General features: G+C 35.4%; 1 protein-coding gene across 2 annotated transcripts in view; it reads right to left on the minus strand.

Moving 5' to 3' along the window:
* Positions 1-21631, minus strand: part of LOC136025368 (uncharacterized) — a 172776-nt gene that overhangs the window by 7700 nt on the left and 143445 nt on the right. For both annotated transcript variants that reach the window (XM_065701329.1, XM_065701330.1), the window contains exons 46-49: positions 14563-14879; positions 11988-12148; positions 7339-7610; positions 5503-5632 (exon numbers count right to left, since the gene is read on the minus strand). In XM_065701329.1, coding sequence (XP_065557401.1) covers positions 5503-5632; positions 7339-7610; positions 11988-12148; positions 14563-14879 — 880 coding nt within the window. The remainder of the gene's footprint in view (positions 1-5502; positions 5633-7338; positions 7611-11987; positions 12149-14562; positions 14880-21631) is intronic.

The following is a 21631-nucleotide window of genomic DNA, read 5'->3' on the forward strand; positions in this document are numbered from 1 at the left end:
AAGGAAAAAATAAAATAAAAAATAAAATATGAGAAGTTTTTTCTACTGAAAGTGAGGAGCAGCATTAAACTTAAAACGAGGAGAAATTATTGTGCATATGAGGGGTTTACCTCCTCGTAATACCTCGCTCTTTACGCGAAAGTATTTTTTAGTAATTTCAGCTATTTATTCTACGGCCTTTGTGATTCAAGGGTCATTCTTAAGGAATTGGGACAGAATTTAAGCTTTAGTGTAAAGAGCGAGGTATCGACGAGGGGTGAACTCCCTCATATACGCAATAAAAATAGCGTACAGAGAGAGGCGTTAAGGAAGAAAAGCCCCTTTCATATACGGAGTAATTTCTGTTCGTTTTAAGTTTTAATGTCGCTCCTTACTTTCATTTAAAAAAACTTGTTATTTTTTTATTTAATCACATAAAAATCATAGTTATGAAGCTGCTTAAGATAAAATTAAATGCTATGATTGACCGAAAAATAGCACAGAGACGTTATTGTTAATATCGGCCATTATTTAACAAAATTCGAATTTTAGCGTAAAGAGCGAGGTATTGACGAGAGGACGGATTCTCTTATCTTCCCCATAAGAAAATCCTACATGGAGAGATCCTCCCATATAACTCCGACCCCTCCCACGAGAAAAATCCCGCTGAAAGCGTTTGTATACTTCCCAATAACCAATGCAATATGTAAGCAATTGACAACGTTCATAACTTGCAGCACTTCCCCCGGGGACTGTGGGAGATTAAGTCGCCCTCAAAGACATAGTTATTAGATTTTTAGACAATGCTGAACAAAATGGATATCCAAAAATTTTGATCCGGTGACTTTGGGGAAAAATGAGCGTGAGAGTGGGCATAGTTGCCCTTCAATTTTTTTGTTAACTTGAAAAGGGCACTAGAACTTTTAATTTTTGTTCGAATGATCCCTCTCGTGACGTTCTAGGACTACTGGGTAGATTCGATCTCCTTTGGGTGAAAGAAAAAAAAAAAAAAAAAACACGCATTCGTGATCTTCCTGCTGGCATAATATACAAAAACCCATATTTTTGAAGATAGGAGCTTTAGGAAGATAGGACTTTTAGACGGTGTTTCCCCCTTTTTTCGGAAATAAAGCAAATTTTCTCAGGCTCGTAACTTTTGATTTGTAAGACTAAACTTGATGAAACTTATATATTTAAAATCAGCGTAAAAATTCAACTCTTTTGATGTATCTATTGGTATCAAAATTCCGTTTTTTAGTTTTTTGGTTACTATTGAGCTGGGTCGATCCTTACTTACAGTTCGTTACCATAAACTGTTTGATTAGCTTTTATGCATCACAATTAATTTGGAAATTATCCTTCGATTTAAGAAAATCCTTTTGGCTATATATTTAGGCTATGACATTTTTATTTTTATGCCCCCCATTTTCTATTTGGCTCGGTTGCAGTTCAGTTGTGTACCGAAGCTACTGAATTTATAAAAATTCATTGAGCAAAAAATTGTAATTAAGTGCAACTAATCCTTAAATAAACCCTCATAATCAAGTAGCATTAGTTTGCATTTTGTAATCAGTGTGTATGTGTATGCGTGGGGGGGGGGGAAGGGTTGATGGACTAGTATTACTACACTTATTTGCTTATTTAACACTATGGTACCTTACCTTATAAGGTAACTTATAAGGTATAAGTTACCTTATACCTTATAAGGTATACCTTATACCTTACCTTATAAGGAATATTACAAGTGTTACCTTATGGTAACACTTATTTGCTTGGCAGATATGTCCCCTAAAATCTCAACGATCTTATTAATTTTTTACTTAAGAGGTTTTTAGGCAAACTTTTCTTTAATTCAAGGACTACTTTAGGTTATATGTTTATACAATTACGTATTTATATTAGAAACCAAGGAAGCACAGCCTCCTCGCATTTGAACCACGTTTATGAAAACATGTTGACCGGAAAAAAATAGAATTATCGAAACCCCATCCTAAATAATCGCGAAATTAAATCTTAATAAACAAGTATCTTCTGGTATGAATTACGCTTAAATAATGTCTAAATAAGTTTAAATTAAGCTCCAAATATGTTTGAATTATGGCTATTATTTCCGTAAGGGCTATACGAATTGAGTCTCTTATAACCAGAACATTGAAATTATTTCATTGTATTTGACAGTTTTTGCTTTAAAACTAAAACGAGACCGATAAGCACTTTTTGGATCATAGCCACTTAAGCTATTAAATAAAAAAAACTAGTTTTTTTACCTGAAAGTAAGGAGCGACATTAAAACTTAAAACGAACAGAAGTTACTCCGTATATGAAATGGGTTGTCCCCTCCGCAGTCCCACGCTCTTTACGCTAAAGTTTGACTCTTTGCCACAATTCTACTTTTTAAAACAATGAAAAACTTTAGCGTAAAGAGCGTGGGACTGCGGAGGGGACAACCCATTTCATATACGGAGTAATTTCTGTTCGTTTTAAGTTTTAATGTCGCTCCTTACTTTCAGTTAAAAAAACTAGTTTTTTTTATTTAATTTCTGAACGTTTTTGAATTAATGCATGTTTGATTTTGGCTCTCTGCACATAAATTATTGAAATGAAATTAGTATATTAATTTTTTTTTGGCTAAATGGCTTTCTCTTAGTTTTGATCAGACGATTTTGAGAAATAAGGGGTGGGGAAGGAGGCCTTGCTGCCCTCCAATTTTTCGGTTACTTAAAAAGGCTACTAGAACTTTTAATATTCAACGAACGTTTTTATTAGTAAAAAATATACGTAACTTAAGAATTAACTTACGTAACAAACTTTTATATTCTTATATTTTTATTATGTGTACGAGGGGGTTTGTACCCTCGTTAATACCTCGCTCTTTACACTAAATCGTAAGTTTTGTCCCAATTCTTTAAGAATGACCCCTGAATAAAAAAGGCCGTAGAATAAATAGTTGAAATCACTAAAAATATTTTAGCATCAAGAGCGAGGTATCTATCTCCTCCTAAATACCTCGCTCTTTATTCTAAAGTATTTTTAGAACCCCTCATATGCGTAATAATCTCTGTTCGTTTTAAATTTCAATGCTATTCCTTACTTTCATTTGAAAAAACGTTTTCATGTTTATTTTTTCACTGTTTTTTTTTATAGTAATGCTAGAAAATCCTGCGCCCTTTTCATTGAATTTTTCTTCCCCCGTGACATATTCCTCAAAGGAAAGATCCTCCCACAAAGCCCTCTCCCATCAACCCCACCCCCCAAACCAAAAAATCCCCATGAAAACGTCTGTACACTTCCCAATAACCATTACTATATGTAAACACTGGTCAAAGTTTGTAACTTGCAGCCCCTCCCTCAGGGATTGTGGGGGAGTAAGTCATTCCCAAAGACATAGTTATTATGGTTTTCGACTATGCTGAACAAAATGGCTATCTTAAAATTTTAATCTGTTGACTTTTGGAAAAAAATGAGCATGGGAGGGGGCCTATTTGCCCTCCAATTTTTCGGTCACTTAAAAAGGGCACTAGAACTTTTCCTTTCCGTTAGAATGAGCCCTCTCGCGACATCCTAGGACCACTTGGTCGATAAGATGACCCCTGGGAAAAAATAAAAAAAAAACAAACAAATAAATAAACACGCACCCGTGATTTGTCTTCTGGCAAAAAATACAAAATTCCACATTTTTTAGATAGGAGCTTGAAATTTTTGCTATAGAGTTCTCTGATATACCGAATGCGATAGTGTGATTTTCGTTAAGATTCTATGACTTTTAATGGATGTTTCCCCCTTTTTTCCAAAATAGGGCAAATTTTCTCAGGCTCGTAACTTTTGATGACAAAGACTAAATTAATTGAAACTTAATATTTAGAATCAGCGTAAAAATTCGAATCTTTTGATGTATCTTTTAGTATCAAAATTCCGTTTTTTAGAGTTTCGTTTACTATTGAGCCGGGTCGCCCCTTACTACAGTTCCTTACCACGAACTGTTTGAAAAGAAAATAATTCGGTATTTCGGGGCTTCTGACATTATTACTCCTTTGCGGAAGTTAGGCTCAAAATTGAAAAAGGATTATAGTTTTTCTCTGGGCCCCTTCCACCTCTTAGTTCGTTTATTTTCCCGTTAGTTTTCACCTGTTTTCGCTTTATAGTTGTGTTATCTCTTAGCAGTAGTTATGGTTGTGGTATATATGTTTTATCGCTCGTATAGTTGTGTTATTTTCAAATTATACTCCATAATAGAGAGGCTCCGAACACCCAGCATTGTATATTAAGCTCTTAATTTGACGTTTTTTTCTAACGTGACCAGATTCGTCCTGCGCCCTTTTCATTGAATTTTTTTCCCCCATGGCATATTTCTCCAAGGAAAGATCCTCCCACATAGCCCCCTCCCTCAACCCTACCCCCAAAACCAAAAAAATCCCCCTGAAAACGTCTGTACACTTTCCAATAACCATTATTATATGTAAAGACTGGTTGAAGTTTGTAACTTGCAACCCCTCCCCCAGGGACTGTGGGGGAGTAAGTCATCCCCAAAAACATAGTTATTATGATTTTCGACTATGTTAAACAAAATGGCTATCTCAAAATTTTGATCCGTTGACTTTGGGAAAAAAATGAGCGTGGGAGGGGGCCTAGATGCCCTCCAATTTTTTTGGTCACTTAAAAAGGGCACTAGAACTTTTCATTTCCGTTAGAATGAGCCCTCTTGCGACATTCTAGGACCACTTGGTCGATACGATGACCCCTGGGAAAAAAAAAAAAAAAAAAAAAAAAAAAACAAACAAATAAACACGCACCCGTGATTTGTCTTCGGGCAAAAAATGCAAAATTCCACATTTTTGTAGATAGGAGCTTGAAACTTCTACAGTAGGGTTCTCTGATACGCTGAATCTGATGGTTTCATTTTCGTCAAGATCCTACGACTTTTAGGGGGTGTTTCCCCCTATTTTCCTAAATAAAGCAAATTTTCTCAGGCTCGTAACTTTTGATGGCTAAGACTAAACTTGATGAAACTTATATATTTAAAATCAGCATTAAAATGCGATTCTTTTGATGTAGCTATTGATATCAAAATTCAATTTTTTAGAGTTTTGGTTACTATTGAGCCGGATCGCTCCTTACTACAGTTCGTTACCACGAACTGTTTGATAGGTCCCAAATTATATTTTTCTACAGGATATGGTGAATATACCACCGGACACAAGACGCAAGATGTTCAATCAAGCTTAGTATGGTTTGGAAAGCCGATCCATAGATGTTCCTGGTTTTCAAGTAACCTTTTAAAATCTTTTAGTAATCGTAAAGGTCCCTACTGCCTGACATCGAAATTCGAAAACAAATATATCTCACAGAATTTCATGTAAAATATAAATCACGAATTAATATTATATATAAATTAATATGCAGTATTCACACTTAGTAACGTGTACTTTTTTCCATAATATTAAGGCTGGAATAAAGCTTTAACAAAAAGAAATTTAAAGAGAAGAAGGTAATATTTTTTCCGTTCAAACAAGTTAGAATACTTACCAACAAGAACCTCTGTTTCGTATGATCTTTGCCTTCTTTTAAATGGTGAAAATCTGTTTCTAAATTTTCCAGTTTCGCTTTTAGAAAAGCCTTGAATTTGACCAACAGCGTCTTTGAAAACGACTTTAATCTAAAAGTGTAATAAGAAATAAACAAATCCACTAAATCAATTCCTTAAAAGTAACGTTCAAGATTAAGGGACTAAATTTAACTGACCCAAGTTGAATAAACTACTTTAAATTATGCTTTTCTCTTATAAGTAAACTGTTTTTTGAGCAATTTTCAGTAAGGAGCATTACGCAAAACACCCAAATATTCTAGAAAATAATTCACTGCTAAGCCACTTTTCGACTTGGTAAGCTATGGGCAAAAAAAAAGGAAGGAGCATACGGTATTTTACTTATCAGTCTCTACCGGTAATTCTTATATCCATTTCATGGTCCTTCAGCCAGGAACTCCAAAGGTAGGATGGAGGCCATCCCTCCTTTACTTTCCCACACACTTCCATTTTACCTTCCGCAGATTTCTCCGGGTGCCCATTTTGAGCTACGCTAACTGTAGCTAAGCTTACAGAGTCACACCGTTGACTGAAAACCAGGACTTAAACCTTCAAACTTTTTGGAAGTCCATAATAAATATTTTTATATACTCGTACTTTTTTCAGTAGCCTTTAAATGTATTAAGTATTTCGAATTTTTATAATTTTTATTTGGATCGATTTTGATTCTGAACATCCCTGAATATTGTTTCTTTATCATTATATGGATATATTTTCTTGTATAGATTTTTGTTCTCAACAATGTTTGGTTTTTTACTCGAAACCCTGAAAGCAACCTGAGAAAACATTTTGTCATTCAGACCTATTTCAATGTATTATTGATATTTCAGATTCTTTACTTTTTACAGTTTTATTTTGGTTTTTCAACTATTTTATTTGATTAACACAAGTTTTAAAGTGTTTGTTTGTAACAGATCTTTCGAAAATACAGCTTTTTCTTATCTAACCTCTTGCAATGAAGTAATTCGAATATTATATACATTACACCTAACCTCATGAGCCTGCTGAAAAAACTTAAATCTCACCTCTTCATTAGTTTAAAAAGCACGAAAACTAGACTTCTTTAACAACAATATTAAACTTTCAAAAATGTTAAATTTCAAATAAATCTTTTGATAGTAAGTTAACTGAAGCAATTTGTTTTATAACGGGTACGTTCGAAATATGATTACTTCTACTACTACGAACAACTCACTACAGCACCAAGCCATTTGAGGCCAGCACAGCTACACATACGTTTCTCCGTCCTAATTTATTCAAGTTATTTGCACCCTCCCAAGAAGTTGCAATTTCCCTTTACGAACTACTCCTACTCCATTCAATGGGAGACCTGCTTTTCATTTGGCCCTAGATGGTGGACCAAAAAGAACGATGTTTTGCAATCTGTATTCTTCATCCGCAGAACGTGTCCTAGACATCTCAGCCTTTCTCTCATTATAACCCTTGAAAGCGGGGTATAACCACATTTTTTCTAGAGATTTTTGGTCGAAATACGGTTTGTTAAGCAGGTACCCTAAACATTCCGTAGAGAATTCCTCTGGAAAATATATAACAAATCCTCCTCGTCTTTAGGAGTGCCCATATTTCAGAACCATACTAGACCAATGTCATCGCTGCAGCAAAATTTTATGTATGATATGTATGAATGCGTTTATTAAATATCAAAAATTGAAATTGTAACCCAGTCACTTACATACAAGAATTTATTTTTACCTTAACTTGTAACACTTAAGAGCAGAATACAATATTCGGGGAAAGAATAGGGAAAAGACACTTACGAATTTATTTGCATCCTGTTTAAGCTTCAAAAATGAAAGAGAATTCCTGTCAGCTAACTCCGCAGACCATTTTATATTTCCAGATAGAGGAATTGTGATGTTAAATACTTTTTCCTTGCCCTCTATAATTCTACTGCATTTGCCGTTGGAACGTTTGACAAACGGGTAGTTACACTTGCACTCATACCCTTGAATGTTCAAAGTTAAGACACATTCACTGGTGGCTTCATCGCAAGGACTTGAATCACATGGATTGTCTGACCTTGGATCACCTTAAAGAAAAGAAGCTTGAGACTAATGGCCCTTTACGCTGTTGGGCCAGGCAGGTAAAGCCCAGCCACTTACTCGGAAATATTCGTCGGGGGGGGGGGAATTTATTATTTAACAGTTTGAATAAAAAGGGCCCAGAAACTCAAGAAAATTTAGGATTTCCGTTGGGGCAGCCCTGAGCCCCCCGCGCGCGGAAAACTACGGTTTTCTAAACTTAAGAATTGGATTGCATTGAACTCGGAATACTTCTAAAGGGTAATTTCTTAATCCCGTTAGCTGAAAATAGGACTCGAAGACTTCTTGTGATTTAAAGTTTACATCTAACAGTAATTAGAAAATTATAAACGTTGCTTTCTAGGGCGAACATATCTTTTTTTTTTAAAAAGTAAAAAATTCAATATTATTTAGATTACATCTGTGCTAAGAGTGGGTACATTTCGGAATTTTTTATATTCATTGTATAAGGACTTTTTACTATTCATCAGTATTTGCTTAGCTTTGCTTTAGTTTTTTTTTGAAAAATCATACGCATACGAAGGGCTTAAATACGTCTATAATTATATCCAACGTCAAATACTTTGGTTCCAGCGAGGGAGGAGGGGCAGTAGTATTTTTCAACAAAGTTTATCATTTATAAGCACACTTTGTTAAAATACCATACAATTACTATCTATTAATAATAACTAAGAGTAACAATAATATTATAATATTATAATACTAATAATAATAATATAATACAACAATAATAATAATAATAAAAATATTAATAATAATAATAATTAATAAGGTATAAATAATGCAAACTTTTCGAAAAAGTATATTAATCTATCCAGGCCAACTTCAAATAAAGCTGCTATATGAGCGTTATCAGCTGTGAACATGAGTGAGTATTCAATGTGACTATCTTCCACAAAATACAGAAATAAACTTTTCGTGAGATGCTGGATTTTTGTCCACTGGCCAAAATTCTGAAAGGCTTTATTGTCGAAAGTCTTTAATTTGCAAAAAAAGGAATTCTGTAAGCGGTCCACTCAAAATGAAGCAGCTAAAACTTCTTCTGGTTTTAAGTTTACAGTTTCAAACCATTTAAAGTGTCACCATTGTTGATTTTGAGCCAACATTTTAATTCTTAAAAAAGAAAGGATGAAAGCAACTATTCGTAAGAGTGAATGGTTATGTACTAGCAGCATTCGCTTCAAAAGAATTACAACAAACACATCAAGAATTTCTCATTTTTTTTTAAGTGGGCCAACTTAAGCCAAGCAGCTGAAGCCTAATACTGTTTTAAGAATTGTCTTCTATTAATTTTAATTGTCGACACGGTTGAACTCCTAGGGCCAAACTTATTTAAAAAGACACAAAGAAACTGTTTGCAAGGTGATCTTGCTATTTAATAGCCGTATCTCTCAAACGAATTAGCATAAACCCACTAATGTTTTCTAAAATGTGTTCTTTTAACAGGGCCTAATTAAAATGGAGCTACGAACAGTGAGTGCCACCAGGGTTTGTCATGTATTGGAGGGAGGGATACGCCCCCAATGTTTTCGGATATTCAGTAGAGAATCTGAGTCGGGATTTAGCTAAAAATATTTGCTCTTTTTGTATTTGGTAAATGGGCTGAGGGAAGTACATGACGTAAAAATCAATGAAAGAAGATCATTCTATAGTGGCAAAAAATAGAGTAATTTTAATGGAAATATCACCTAAATCGTTCTGCAAAAATGAACAGCCGGTTGGTAAAATCAATTGATTATACCCCGGCTAATCCTGTTTTAAGAATTGTCTTCTAGTAATTCTAATTTTCAATACTGTTGGACTCCTAATGTCAAAATTCATTAAAAACGCAAAAAGACTTTTTGCAGGATACCTTGGCAATGTAATAGCCGTAGTTCTCAAAGGAATTAGCATAAGCACACTAATGTTTTCTAAAGAGTTTTCTTTTAACAGGGCCTACTTAAAATGGAGCTACTAACACTGGGTGCCACCAAGGGCTGTCACGTATTTTAGGAGGAGGGAGGGTGACGCCTCCACTGCTTCTAGATATTCAGTAAAAAAAATCTGAGCCGAGATTTAGCAAAAATATTTGCTTTTTTTATATTAGGTAAATCGACTGAGGGAAGTACATGACATAAAATCAAACAGTTCGTGGTAACGAACTGTAGTAAGGAGCGACCCGGCTCAGTAGTAAACGAAACTCTAAAAAACGGAATTTTGATGCTAAAAGATACATGAAAAGAATCAAATTTTTATGCTGATTTTAAATATATAAGTTTCATCAAATTTAATCTTTGTCATCAAAAGTTACGAGCCTGAGAAAAATTTTGCCTTATTTTGGAAAATAGGGGGAAACACCCCCTAAAAGTCAAAGAATCTTAACGAAAATCACACCATCGAATTCAGCGTATCCGAGAACTCTGTAGCGAAAATTTCAAGCTCCTATCTACAAAAATGTGGAATTTCATATTTTTTTTGCCAGAAGACAGATCACGGGTGCGTGTTTATTTGTTGTTTTTTTGTTGTTTTTTTTTCCAGGGGTCATCGTATCGACCAAGTGGTCCTAGAATGTCGCAAGAGGTCCCATTCTAGCGGAAATGAAAATTTCTAGTGCCCTTTTTAAGTGACCAAAAAATTGGAGGGCACCTAGGTCCCCCCCCACGCTCATTTTTTCCCTAAGTCAACGGATCAAAATTTTTAGATAACCATTTTGTTCCGCATAGTCGAAAACCATAATAACTATGTCTTTCGGATGACTCACTCCCCCACAGTCCCTGGGGTAGGGGCTGCAAGTTACAAGCTTTGTCCAGTGTTTACATACAGTAATGGTTATTGGGAAATGTACAGACGTTTTCAGGGGGATTTTTTTGGTTTAGGAGTGGGGCTGAGGGGAGGGGGCTATGTGGGAGGATCTTTCCTTGGAGGAATATGTCATGGGGGAAGAGAAATTCAATGAAAAGGGCGCGGGATTTTCTAGCATTACAAAAAAAATAATGAAAAAAAACATGAAAAGTTTTTTCAACTGTAAGTAAGGAGTAGCATTAGAACTTAAAACGAACAGAGATTATTACGCATATGAGGGGTTCTAAAAATACTTTAGCATAAAGAGCGAGGTATTTAGGAGGAGATAAATATCTTGCTCTTTATGCTAAAGTATTTTTAGTAATTTCAACTATTTATTCTACGGCCTTTCTCATTCAGTGGTCATTCTTAAGGAATTGGGACAAAACTTAAGATTTAGTGTAAAGAGCGAGGTATTAACGAGGGGACAAACCCCCTCATATACATAATAAAAAATATAAGAATATAAAAGTTTGTTAGGTAAGTTAATTCTTAAGTTACGTATATTTTTTGCTAATAAAAACGTTCGTTAAAAATTAAAAGTTCTAGTTCCCTTTTTAAGTAGCCGAAAAATTGGAGGGCAACTAGACCTCCTTCCCCACCCCTTATTTCTCAAAATCGTCTGATCAAAAGTAAGAGAAAGCCATTTAGCCAAAAAAAGAATTAATATGCAAATTTCATTTTAATAATTTCTGTGCGGAGAGCCAAAATCAAAAATGCATTAATTCAAAAACGTTCAGAAATTAAATAAACAACAAGTTTTTTTAACTGAAAGTAAGGAACGATATTAAAACTTAAAACGAACAGAAATCACTCCGTATATGAAATGGGTTGTCCCCTCCGCAATCCCTCGCTCTTTACGCTAAAGTTTTTAATTGTTTTAAAAATTAGAACTGTGGCAAAGAGTCAAACTTTGCTTTCAGTTAAACCTTACTTTCAGTTAAAAAAACTAGTATTTTTTAATTTATCAATGAAATAAAATCAGTCTACAGCGGTAAAAACTAAATTAATTTTAATAGAAATATCACCCAAGAAAGTCTGTGAACTATTGACATAGAGTTGTGGTTTTTATGCCTATTTTGATTTCTGAGTTTGTGTGCTCTTTACTGGAATTTTGAAGATTTCTAATAAACTACTGTTAATACTCCAAAAAACTAACTGCAACCCCAAGGCACACGAGGCCTACGCAGTTGCATATGCTTCTCCTTCATGCAAGTATATTTAAAAATGCACTCTCTTCTCCCTCCCATGACGCTTCAATTCCATTTAAAATTTTCACTATTACCTCTGTCCACCTCATTCGGGGACGACCGGGTATTCACTTAGCCCCAGATGTATGGCCAAAAAGGGCAGTCTTTGGCAATCTGTTATCTTTCATTCGTGAAACGTGGCCTAGGAATCTTAACTTTTTTTTCAATAGCTCTAGAGCATTGTATATTGCTCAGTTTTTCTTAGTATACTCTAAATAATATAATAAACATACAGTTTAGATGCCAAATATCCATTGGCACGCTTATGTTGATTTAAAAATCAATAAGACTTACGGACACATCCCACGTTTGTCGAAAAAATATAATCGTCTGAGCAAGAACATTCGAAGTAGCCAACTTTGTCGGTACACGTTGCTGTGGTGTCTCCAGCATCATTACAAGGATTTGATACACAATCATCTTTATCTTGACAAATGTTATACTGCTCCTTAAACCTAAGAAAAATATTAAAAACATATTGGTTGGCTGTTTTTCACCAAGTAACGTTTTAGCTACGCTTTTAGTTACGGTTGTCGGGAGGAACTACTCCTCCTAAATTACACTGATCGGGAAAACTTGCTATTCTGCCCAGCGTTTGAGAGGGACCCTGAAACAATGGCTTTTTAGTCTTTTTGTTTATTCTAAGTTCAAGTTTAGAATAATAATTTATTAGATTTATCACAATTCTGGGTGGCATAACATACATACATACATACATGTATTTAAAAGCCCTTGGCCATATACACAAAGCAGAAAAAAAACAACAACAGAAAACAGAAAACAAAACAGAAAAACAAAATTAAACATGTCAAACAATAGCACTCAACACACTAAAACTATATCTTCTTTACCTCTAAAATATTCCCTACAAAATTTTTTACGCAATAATTAGCTCCCTAGAAGAGGTCTTGAACATATCCGGTAGCCGTGGTGCATTCCCACAATAAAAACTATTCCTTAAATTCTTCAAACTTTGGCAATTACTCAGAAAATGTTCCTGCTCATCTCCCTACTCCACACAAAGGGGGCAAGCACACTTACCTCCCGGGCCAACATCATCATAAGAATCCCAGTGTACCCTTCTCAATGGCACACAATTTTATAGCACTCGTAACCAGTACTTCAGTACCCCCCATGGTAGGTTCAGTTTCTAGTAGAGCATCTCTTCATGCATTACTTCAATCTGCTTATAAATCTTAGAGTACATGACTTCTCAACACCAGTAAGCCAAACCTTTATATTCTGGTCCTGAAGGCATAAATCCAACATATTAAGGAAATTATCAGGTTTACAATGAGGACCCTGGCCTTAATTACACGCCCATAAAACCCAGTTTTATCCAGCCAGAGCTTAACATTTTGGCCAAGTTGCCTTTTTAGAAGTTTTTTACTTCTCATTGTAAGGCACCTTACAATTCTAGAAGAAGAAGATTGTAAAAGAAGATTTATACATCATGTATGAATGTAAAGTAAAACCATTACTTTATGAAATGCTTCCTTAATTGTTTTAAAAAAATCAAACAAACGGCTTTTTTCAAGAATAACAATTTCAACTTTTCTGGATTAAGGAAGCAGTTTTTTTTTGTTTAATTGTTCACAGAGTTTTAGCTGTCTACTTTCAGCTATGGCTGCCAATCCTGTATTGAGACAACAACACCTCGTGAAAGTGACCTGATTTATTCACCTCTAGTGTAGCTCTCCTTCTATATCTCTTTGAATCAAACATTTTGGCTACATGATTCCTAGCAGTCTTCATCAAAATATGTTGTAAAACATATGAAAGAAACTACCTCACTCAAAGTCTCAGGAATAAAATTAACCAAACTAAAACCACAAAATAAACATATAAATGAATGAATTTGGATAGAGTCCAATTGTCATTACCTCATAAAATTTCATCCAAGACTGAAAAAAAAGGTTATTTATTCATGCCATTTGAATCGATTCAAATTCAAACAATCCTTAATACAATATTTTCTCTTTTTGCCGTTAGTTTAATATACCTTTAAGATACGGGTTCATTTTGGTTGCTATTTATTTTATTTTGCATTCAATTATTTTTCATAATTAATTCGGCCTACCTAGGGTAAAATGTGTGCTTACCCATGTCACTATTCAAAGATATTTTTTCATGAAAATTTGTTTCAATTTCAATTGCTTCCAAGACAGTTTGTTTAACTCCTAGGTCATTGCTAATTAAAGCTTTGTTTCAAATAGTACGGAGTCACTGGGGTTAACAAAATGTAGTTACCCAAGGCTGAATCGAAAAGAGATTAATTTATTACTAAGGTTTAAGGCTTTTTATGATTCCTTTGAGGTGTTTCCATAAGAGTTTCCATAGATTTTGATGTTTTATACCGATTACAGTTTAAAGCTCATCTTACCCGTAATTCTACACTAATAAAGAATCATCTATGAAACATCCCAAAACAAATGCTTAAGAAAATATGGATTAACTACCCAATCTTCAAGATTTTTGACGTAAATATCTGCAAGCAAGGCTGATTAGGGACTCCCATAGGAGAAACTTTAATTTTTTGATAATAAGAGTCGTTTTAGCTCAATGTTATATGGCTTACCAAAGCTCATGTACAAACACCCTCTACCGAAACAATAAGCAACACAACTGTTGTGTTTTTCGAAAAATGGAAAGAGCAGAGGGTTAGGATCAATATCCTTTGTTAGAATGTGTCTTCAATATATCTAAGTAGTACTTTTTGTCTTCAATATTTTTGAAGATGAAAGCCGCCATTACCAACAGTGTTGGAGAAAGGTAGTTGCGGTATATGGAGGTTAAACCCTACGAAAATTAGACTTGTAAATATTGACGAACACCACAATGTATTTCCATCATACAAAAAAACTCTTACCCGATACTACAGGTGCAAATTTGTCCAGTTCCTTCAGTACCATCAGAACAAATTGCGTACTTGTCGTCTCCCGAGACACACAGATTTATTCTGTCACAGGTCAAATTGTTTTTGGTAACTTCAAGCGTTTCAATCTTAGGGGTGAAGCTGGAAGGCAAGGCCAAAGCATCTGCTGCTGATAAGGCCGCAGATATTCTGCTACTCAAGTCAGCTGCTATACTCCCATCCGATTTTGCATTGATGTAAAACAGCACAGTTACTTCATTCGAAAATCCATCAAAGTAGGTGATATCAGGATCAGGGAATAGTGCACTTAGCTAAAAATGAGAGATTAATTAGTTGAATATATTACTTCAGTCAATATATATATATATATATATATATATATATATATATATATATATATATATATATATATATATATATATATATATATATATATATATATATATATAGAGTGATTGTACACGAGGTAATGACTTGATATTGAGAATTGGCCGTTTTTGGTTGCTGACAGGTACTCTATTTAGATCAGTTCCTGTAAAACAATAGCATGAAACCGTTTCTCAAAAATCAGGATAAGACAAATCGCTAAATCAAACGCTTAGACAAATTACTTGGCAACATGTAAAGAAATCTGTTTAGTTTTGGGTTTATATACAGAAATTGAACAGGTATAAGAAGGTATATACTTAGTATTAAAAGGTGGAAGGTTCATTCCTGTGGGTCCTGCCTACAGCCCTAAAACCATACAGATTATTAACCCTTATATGATTTTTATTCTAACATGTGCTGTATGTACACCTTTCTACTAAATATGTCCATGAGGCATAAGTATGAGTGAATGAATGTCGAACAGTTCGTGGTGACGAACTGTAAGTAAGGAGCTACCCGGCTCAATAGAAACAGAAACTCTAAAAAACAGCATTTTGATGCCAATAGGTATATCAAAAGAATCAGATTCTCATGCTGATTTTAAATATGTAAGTTTTATCAAGTTTATTCTTACCCACCAAAAGCCACGAGCCTGAGAAATTTTTCCTTATCTTTGCAAAAAGGGTTAAACCCCCCTAAAAGTCAAAGAATCTTAATGAAAGTCACACCGTCCAATTCAGCGTAACAGAGGAACCCTACTACAGAGGTTCCAAGCTTTTATTTGCAAAAACGTGGAATTTGCATTTTTGTCAAAAGAAAGATCGCGAATGCGTGTTTATTTGTTTTTTCCCAGGGGTGTTCGTATCGAATAGTGGTCATAGAAAATCGCGAGAGGGCTCATTCGAACGGAAATTAAATGTTCTAGTGCACTTTTTAAGTGACCAAAATTGGAGGGCAACTAGCCCCACCCACACTCATTTTTTCCAAAGTCAACCAATCAAATTTTTGAGATAGCCATTTTGGTCAACATAGTCGAAAAATATAACAACTTTGTCTTTGAGGATGACTTAATCCCCCATAGTCCCCGGGGAAAGGGCTACAAGCTATGAACTTTCCCCATTGTTGACACATAGTATTAGTTATCGGGAAGTATACAGACGTTTTCAGGGGGATTCTTTTCCGGCAGTGGAGGGGTTGTCGGGAGGAGGGGTTTACGTGGGAGGATCTTTCTATGGAGGAAGCTTTCATGGGGAAAGGAGCATTTCTATGGGTACCAGAGGGGGTGCTGGATTTCCAAGCATTATTTAAAACGATCAGAAATTAAATAAAAAAACAAGTTTTTTCAACTAAGAGTAAGGAGCAACATTAAAACTTAGAACTAACAGAAATTGATACGATTGATACAAGGGGGTTTGTCCCCTAGTCTATACCTCGCCCTTTATGCCAAAGTTGTTTCAGTCTTTTAAAAGAGGTATTTATTCTGATCAAACGGCCTTTGTGATTCAGGGATCTGTCTTAATAAATTGGAACAAAAATGGAACTTTAGCGTAAGGTGCAAGGTACTGACTAGGGTTGAACTCTCTCGTATACGTAATAATTTCTGTTCGTAGCTAGGTTCTAATGTCGCTAATCACTTTCACTTGAATTTTTTTTTTGTTTTTTATTTAGTCTGAATCAGGGATCATGTCTTAATTGTTTCTGATTCGACAGGGACGGAAAATCTCCTTATGGACCAATTTGGAGAAGGAGGAGAGGGAAACCCAAAGACCAGCACGTGTATCTAGAAATACAAAGATTCCGAGGAAATATTGGTTCCGATTCCAAGAAGGCTTATTATATCCATCTCCCTACTACACGCTTATCTGTCTATGATGTGCAAGTTCGTATTTGAGGACGGTATATGCCACCAGTTTTTACCCAAGGAAAGTGATGTATCTGCATATCCGAGATCAGTGACTGCTAGCGGATTGGGTACGGAATGGTATAAGAAATGATACTTCAGGTGCTGACTTCTTTTCGTTAAGTGTGCTGCCGTATATTTTCTCAGAAATATGTGACCAGGTTTTTTTTTAGTATGCGCCTGAACTTTGGTGTTTTTTCCGATTTTATGATGATTGCTAGAGTGGTTCCGCTTTTTAAGGGCGGAGAAAAATTCTTCAAATGGTTATATGCCTATTATATTGCTACCAGTTTTATCTAGAGTTTCTGAAAAATTGATTAGTGGTAGGATGGCTGATTTTATTGAATTAAAAATTATTTTAGTAGGACTCTGTTTGAATTAAAAAAAGCAATGTCTACCGATCAAGCTGTTCTTTTTCTCATGACTTTTGTGAACGATGCTCTGGACTAAGGGTGGAAAGTTGCATTTGTTTTTTGGACATTCTGAAAGCCTTTGATGCAGTGGACCATGGAATCCATATTGCGAAGCTGAGGAATTGTGGTTTTCGTGGTGTGTTTTTTTGTCATTTGGAATTTTTTTTTTTCAAGATCGAAAACAGTTTGTCAGTGCTGATGGAATTAAGTCGTAAGTTAAAAGTGTTAAATTCGGTGTCCCTCAGGGGTCTATTTTGGGACCCCTACTGTCCCTTATATATAGTAATTACCTGCGAAATTTTATCAAAGGGCTGTCTTTTGATTTAAAATGTAGTGAAATTAGAGCACTAAATACTATTTTGCCGTATTTTGCCGTATTTTGCTGATAACACGCATCTTACTGTTGCTGCAAAAACCGAGGAAATGCTTATGCAGAATCTTAAGGCTGGCATTTTTAACATGGAAAGATGAATGAGGATTAGCGGACTTCAGCTAAACCTCGCCAAATCCCATTTTGTAATTTAAGGGAGAAGTAGCAATTACTACCCTTGGATTGAAAAATTAAAGTTCGGTGAGAATATTGTGCCTCGGTTGGTATTAAATCAGGAGTTAGGCAGGGCTGTGTTCTCCCTTTATATGGATCATTTTGATGGATTTTGTGTCAGGGAGAACAGGAAAGGCAATGGGGGGCCACGGAATCAAATGGGGAGGAAAAATTCTCTTGAGATGGTTGAGATGGCTAGAGATGGCTAGGGCACGTTCTGTGGATAAAGGACGACAGGTTGCCGAAGATTGTCCTTTTTGACCAACTATCTAGGACTAATCGGAATGCAGATCATCCAAAATTGGGGTGAGGGGATATCATACAGACAGATTTAAAGAAAACGTGAAGTTCCTGGGAGGGTGTAAACAGGAAAGCTCTGAATAGATTGGGATGGAGGAAAAGCTTTTGCAGCTGTGTTGGCCTCAGGTGGCTTTGTGCTGCGGTGAGTCGTTATTAGTAGCAGTGGTAACCATAATATGTCTATTCGACACATATATCATCTCGTGAATATATTACCGATCGCTGGTTTATTCCATTTTTTATTGCCCTTTTTTATGTCTAAAAACAACCGCACGTTATTACCCGGATGTTTTAGTGAAATGTTTGCGAGTGGCGTTAATTTCCGTATTTACTCGACTAGAGCATTACCGTGAGTTTGGCGACCTCAAGTTATTACAAAGCAATCCGTTTTTTTCCATAAGACATGCCGTTCGGGTGTGGGAACCATTACCGTTAGACAGTTTTGACAATTGTTGGTAAATGAACTTTGCAGTAAACTGAAAGGACAGTGTTTGTCTACATATGAACTTTAATACCTGCTGAGCGAAGTTTCTCTCAAGTGATTTCGATATTTTTTTGTTTTTTTTTGGAGGGTGACGAGGAGATAGAATAGGGATGGATTTTGTGTGTCTTCGGTATCCAGCTAGATCTTGAATATCAATTAAAAATTAACTTAATCATTTATTTTGTTTGTTTTACTATCATTTATTGTTTTCTCTTGTTTTTTTTCGGGGGGGGGGTATATAAGGATGACTGATAGTAATTGTGTATGTAGGGTTTTGTAAAGGGTGATGTCTATCCATAAAAGTCTTATAAACTGCGGGTTTTGTTGTTGATTCGTTTTATTTCTTTTAATTAAAAAAGAAACAAGTTTTTTGAAATGAAAGTAAGGAGCGACATTAAAACTTAAAACGAACAGAAATTACTCCGTATATGAAATGGGCTTTAACTCCTCGACGCCCCGCTTTCTACGCTAAAGTTTTTTATTGTTTTAAAAAGTAGAGTTGCGAGAAAGAATCAAACTTTAGCGCAAGGAGCGGGGTGTCGAGGAGGAAAAGCCCCTTTCATATACGGAGTAATTTCTGTTCGTGTGTAATGTCGCTCCTTACTTTCATTTCAAAAAACTTGTTTTTTTTATTTCTGAAAATTTTTGAATTAATGCATGTCTGATTTTGGCTCTCCGTACATAAATTATTAAAATGAAATTTGCATATTAATTCTTTTTTTTGGCTAAATGGCTTTCTCTTAGTTTTGATCAGACAATTTTGAGAAATAAGGGGTGGAGAAGGAGGCCTAGTTGCCCTCCAATTTTTCGGTTACTTAAAAAGGCATCTAGAACTTTTAATTTTTAACGAACGTTTTTATTAGTAAAAAATATACGTAACTTAAGAATTAACTTACGTAACAAACTTTTATATTCTTATATTTTTGATTATCTATATGAGGGGGTTGGTCCCCTCGTTAATACCTCGCTCTTCACACTAAATCTTGTTTTGTCCCAATTCTTTAAGAATGACCCCTGAATCAGAAAGGCCGTAGAATAAATAGTTGAAATTACTAAAAATAATTTAGCATAAAGAGCGAAGTATTTATCTCCTCCTAAATACCTCGCTCTTTATGCTAAAGTACTTTTAGAATCCCTCATATGCGTAATAATCTCTGTTAGTTTTAAGTTTTAATGCTTCTCCTTACTTTCAATTGAAAAAAACTTTTTCATGTTTATATTTTCATTTTTTTTTAATAGCAATGCTAGAAAATCCTGCGCCCTTTTCATTGAATTTCTCTTCCCCCATGAAATATTCCTCCAAGGAAAGATCCTCCCATATAGCCCCCTCCCCTGAACCCCACATCCAAACCAAAAAAAATCCCCCTGAAAACGTCGGTACACTTCCCAGTAACCATTACTGTATGTAAACATTGGTCAAAGTTTGTAACTTGCAGCCCCTCCCCCAGGGACTGTGAGGGGGGGGGTAAGTCATCCCCAAAGATATAGTTATTACGGTTTTCGACTATGTGGAACAAAATGGATATCTCAAAATTTTGATCCGTTGACTTTGGGAAAAAATGAGCGTGGGAGGGGGCCTAAGTGCCCTCCAATTTTTTCGGTCACTTGAAAAGGGCACTAGAACTTTTCATTTCCGTTAGAATGAGCCCTCTTGCAACACTCTAGGACCACTTGGGTTATACGATGACCCCTGGGAAAAAAACAAACAAACAAACAAACAAATAAACACGCACCCGTGATTTGTCTTCTGGCAAAAAATACGAAATTACACATTTTTGTAGATTTGACCTTGATTTTTTCTATAGGGTTCTCTGATACGCTGAATGCGATGGTGTGATTTTCGTTAAGATCCTATGACTTTTAGGGGGTGTTTCCCCCTATTTTCCATAATAAGGCAAACTTTCTCAGGCTCGTAACTTTTGATGACAAAGACTACATTTGATAAAACTTATATATTTAAAATCAGCATAAAAATTCGATTCTTTTGATATATCTTTTAGCATCGAAATTCCGTTTTTTAGAGTTTCGTTTACTATTGAGCCGGGTCGCTCCTTACTACAGTTCGTTACCACGAACTGTTTGATAAAAAACTTTTCCAAAGGCAGCACAATAGTGGTGCCTAAGTAAAGAGTGATGTGGGCACAATATATTATTCATTTATTTATAGACCTGGGCACTTCATATCAGAACAGTTGTCATAGAAACTTCAAAAAGGGCTCATTCGATTGGAAATCGAAACGGCTAGTGCCCTTTTAATAGTCAAAATTAATTGGAAGGCAGCCAATACCCTCTTACGAACACCGTTTACCAAAACACAACCAATCAAAATTTTGAGATTTCCATTTTGTTCAACATAGTTGAAAGATCCAGAAAATGTGTCTTTGAGGATGACAACCCCCCAAAGCCTTCAGGGCAAGGGTTGTAAGTTAAGCCTTTGGGATATATAAAGTTTGTATAGAAAGGGTTGTCTAGGTAAAGGGAAAGTATAGTCTAGTGCTTTTCTTAAGATTCAGAGTGATCAGAGGGTGGATAATCCCCCCATACCTCGTATTCTCCTGAAATACATCTGATTTTAATTTTTAGACGGTCATTTGTTGTCGTAGAAACATCGAAAACAGCTCATTTGATTGGAAATTGAAAGGGCCACTGCCCTTTTTAATAGAAAAAGTGATTGGAGAGCAATTAACCCCCTTCCCAAGTCCACCATTTCCCCAAAATACATCCAATAAAAAATTTGAGATAGCCATTTCGTTCAACGTAATTGAAAGGTCCGAACAAGTCTTTGAGGATGGCAACCCCCTCTCCCACATACCCTAGGGCTACAGTTTCCTCTAGCCCTACAATCTGTCAATCTGAGTACAATCTGTGTTGTTCCTACAATGATTGTGATTCGGATACATAGCAAGATGTTCAGTTTTTTTTCTATTTGTGCCTATGAAGAATTAGTGTCCTAGCATTGTATTGACAGAATTTTTAGCTGCGCTTCCCGTTTGTACAATTCTGTTTTGCCCCTAGAGGTCTATTATTGTGATTTCAAATTCTTTCTGGTTTAT

This window comes from Artemia franciscana, chromosome 3 (assembly GCF_032884065.1).
Source record: "Artemia franciscana chromosome 3, ASM3288406v1, whole genome shotgun sequence".
Classification (NCBI taxonomy): domain Eukaryota; kingdom Metazoa; phylum Arthropoda; class Branchiopoda; order Anostraca; family Artemiidae; genus Artemia; species Artemia franciscana.